Below are 3,408 nucleotides of genomic sequence, written 5' to 3'. Positions count from 1 at the left end.
TTCACATTGACTATGGTTGAAGCGGATGAACGATTCGCTTGTGAGTCGTATAATAAACTACGATGTCGAACGTGTATGATTCTGTTCCCACGACAAAAAACATTGTTTATGCGATATAGTTATAGATAGATTCTCATTGATATAGGAGAATAACACACATTCTCTATGGTTGCATATCGAATTGACCAGCAATGTGGCTGAATTCGTGGAGGGTGTGATTGTCAGTAGCATGAGTTGTTGATGATAATTTCCCGATGAGAATTATTGTTGATATTAGGATAAAGCGGAGCTCCAGTCTGTGGGGGAGGTAGTTGCAACAGCTGCGGCTATCGAGGAGGATGAGGTGGCGGGACCGGGGATCGATCCGGGGACCTTTGGATTACCCTTTTTGTTAGATTGCGGCTCAGCAGAAGGAGGCTAATAGTAGTGAGATCGATGACTTTGGTGGAGAGAGGGTAGTAGTTGTCGTACTGTTGATCCAAACCGTTATGTTTCGTATCGAACAGTTCTTCTTAACATTGCTCGTATCGCATCGGAATTCATGTTGGTGGTAATTCGCTTGTGGGGTCAAGTGAAGAATTTCAAATGCAATTTATCGGTGGTTTTCTGTACTGAAGAGTTAATAAATATATCACATACGCATTGGTGCCGGCAGCTTCCGTGGTCAAAGGATAGCATACCCCCGTAGGATAGTGAATGTGTGGCGTTCAGATTGGAGTGGTATTCGAGCGTTAATTGTTTACTTCTTAGGATACGCCCACCGGGTCTATTGCTAAGAAGATAAGACTAACAGGAACCTCAGTAGCATCGTCCCCTCGAGATGGGAATAGCGACTCGGTGCTCAGCCTCACAGGAGTTGGCGGAGGAGTGGTATGATAATTGTTATTAGGTAACGGAGTCTGTGAATGACACTGAGACGCTGCCGAGCCCAGAGCCTCCCGCTGAGGTGAGTGAGTCCTATACCTTTCGAAACGCCTGATTTTGTGGTTGACTGTGAAACGCCGAAATTGATTTCCACGTGGGTTAGGCATGGATGCGCAGTTTTATTTCAAGTCCTCTGGAGAATCGTTCGGAATCGATCTTGCAGAAACGAAGTTTCGCTGTAAATAGAATACCACAGTGCTATTAAATCTAGACAGTGTGTCTAGATTTAATGGATCTTGTGGAAATGTTCTGAATGATTAGAGCATAGGCATTTTTATTTGCAGGATGATATTATTACTGCTATCGTGTTGTGTTCGTTCCTCTTCAGTTATGGTGTGTCTGCAAGAAGCCTGATGATGGATCGTATATGGTTGGTTGTGATAGAGGAGACAAGTGTAAAGTGCAGTGGTGGCACCCACAGTAGGGAAAGATGATACTTTTCGTGGCCCTGGGAAGAGGCTCGCTTCAGGTGCGCTAAAGACTACATTGCAAAACGAGGATGCGGTCTGCCACCACCGGAGAATGAAGCGGATGCGAGACGGGCGCACTTCAGTGAGGGAATTTTGTGGCGCGCGGTAATTTTTGGATGACGGTGAAACATGAACAGGTACTTGGATTTGCCCGAGTTGTGTGGAGAGGCAAATACGGCGGCAGAATCCGGGGGAGAAAAAACGTCGAAGATAATATTTATGAAGTTATGGTTGTGGTTTGTGTTGAATAATTAAGTAGTGGAGGTTGTGGGATTTGATCCGGGGACTTTTCGATTACGCAGGAGTAGTTAGTGCCTGTACTTGTTCCACTACTATGGATGTGTTTGATGGAATCAATTTAAATGCTGCCCTTTCCCAAAGCTTGTGATTGTAAAAGTGAACGTCTAGGGTTGCTTTCGGGCGAGCGAGATTGGAGGAATCTTAGGACGCAGTGTGCATGATACGAATCATGTCCGGTGTGTAGTCGTATCTTCTGATGGACAATTTCAATGCCCCTCTACAGCCTGCGACCAGTGGCGACCAGGGATATCCGCGTAATTCGATTTTAGTATACGGGCTGAATGTGAGCGGTCCTGAGATGGCGATGCTCGTGAAGAAGGTACCACTTCCGGACCTATTTCGTATCTTAAGAGAGGAAACCTGTTTCGAATCTTGAGAGAGGGGACCTGTTTCGTATCTTAAGAGAGGGGACCTGTTTCGTATCTTAAGAGAGGGGACCTGTTGGAGTATCTTGTGCGTCAGGTTATCAGTCTGAGTATTGCAACTGCGGTAGTGGTGATCATCACGACTATCCTAGGGGTAATGAGTTGCGAAAAAGTTGGTATGCAAATTACTAAGGATATCATATCGATTGAGTGAATATTGCTAATTTTGAAAATAACAGTTTAGTACCGAGTAAAGCGACGGGTGAGTTAAAATGTATTTTTCAACTCGCGTTATGTGGTTAAGTTGTCGTCATGTTCACCATAAATTCTGTTGACGAAATACCATAAAACTAGAGAATCTTCATATTGCTCGTTTTCCTGCTGCAGAGTCGGCCGATTCCTAGTGTATTTTCTTGTGTGTTTTTGTTGATCTATTTTCCATTTTTAGGACGTATTGTTCCACTACGTTTCCTCTGGGACATTCTTCTCAGTGGTAGTCGGTTTGTTGGTACCTGCGTGCGGATATTATGGGGCTAAGAATAAGTGAGATGATATGAAAGAATTTTGGTATTGGCAGGCGGCGTCGACTATGACAATTTTGGAAAGGAAATTTTCATGAATTTGGGAATTTTGATTTTCTGTTGGTTTGATTTTTGGGTTTTTTTTCTAAGTTTCGTACCAAATGTATCTCAAAGATACGAACGTTATTTTTTTCGATTTTTAATCCAAACGAGCTATCTAAAGTAAGATACGGTTTCGCGTGTCTGTCTGAAAACATGTCCTCATCGTGCATTTTGGAATACGAGATGCCCATTTTCGGACCTGTTTTGTATCTTAGTGACCGCAACCTCATTGGTATGTTCTGCGCATGCGGTCTTTGTGGCGCCATCTGGGCGGTGAGTTTGTGGATATGCGAGTTTCTTTGAAAGAACGCGTGTGTTTGCTTTAGGTGCTCCAGATTGTATCGGGCGTTGGTCTTGTGAGTTTCCTCAAGGTTGTGGTGGAGTACTGCGGGCCTCATGGCGAAACTAAGAAATGTGATAATATTTTCGAGATGCTGGGTGCCGGGATCGAACTCGCGACCTGTTCAGCGGGAGGCCCTTTCGAGTGTGAGGATGTGACCAAGGACTGGAGTGATGCGCAGTATGATGATGCAAAGCATTTGGTGGACATCGCTGCCTGGTTTATCACCGGCGTGATCTGTAAGAGTGGATGGTATCGTAGATTTGTTACTGCACGATTTTGAAGTTGGGAATGTCGATGGAGGAATTGAAAATTGAAGGCGATAGTGAGTGGTAGCGGGTTTTGGTGAAAAGTTTGTAGAAAAATTCTTTATGGAAATTTCTGTG

General features: G+C 44.2%; 1 protein-coding gene across 1 annotated transcript in view; it reads left to right on the top strand.

Annotated features, from left to right (window-relative positions):
* Positions 1–277: 277 nt before the first annotated feature.
* Positions 278–3,408, top strand: part of Pmar_PMAR024214 (hypothetical protein) — a gene marked incomplete at both ends in the record, with an annotated part of 3,558 nt that continues 427 nt past the window's right edge. Inside the window, 12 exons of the mRNA XM_002774787.1 lie at positions 278–343; positions 396–455; positions 751–837; positions 890–946; positions 1,253–1,344; positions 1,394–1,476; positions 1,964–2,013; positions 2,157–2,213; positions 2,508–2,602; positions 2,898–2,955; positions 3,009–3,096; positions 3,151–3,261. Coding sequence (XP_002774833.1) covers positions 278–343; positions 396–455; positions 751–837; positions 890–946; positions 1,253–1,344; positions 1,394–1,476; positions 1,964–2,013; positions 2,157–2,213; positions 2,508–2,602; positions 2,898–2,955; positions 3,009–3,096; positions 3,151–3,261 — 904 coding nt within the window. The remainder of the gene's footprint in view (positions 344–395; positions 456–750; positions 838–889; positions 947–1,252; positions 1,345–1,393; positions 1,477–1,963; positions 2,014–2,156; positions 2,214–2,507; positions 2,603–2,897; positions 2,956–3,008; positions 3,097–3,150; positions 3,262–3,408) is intronic.

The sequence above is a fragment of the Perkinsus marinus genome (genome assembly GCF_000006405.1).
Source record: "Perkinsus marinus ATCC 50983 genomic scaffold scf_1104296957478, whole genome shotgun sequence".
NCBI lineage: Eukaryota > Perkinsozoa > Perkinsida > Perkinsidae > Perkinsus > Perkinsus marinus.
This window is presented reverse-complemented; position numbering and strand designations above follow the sequence as displayed.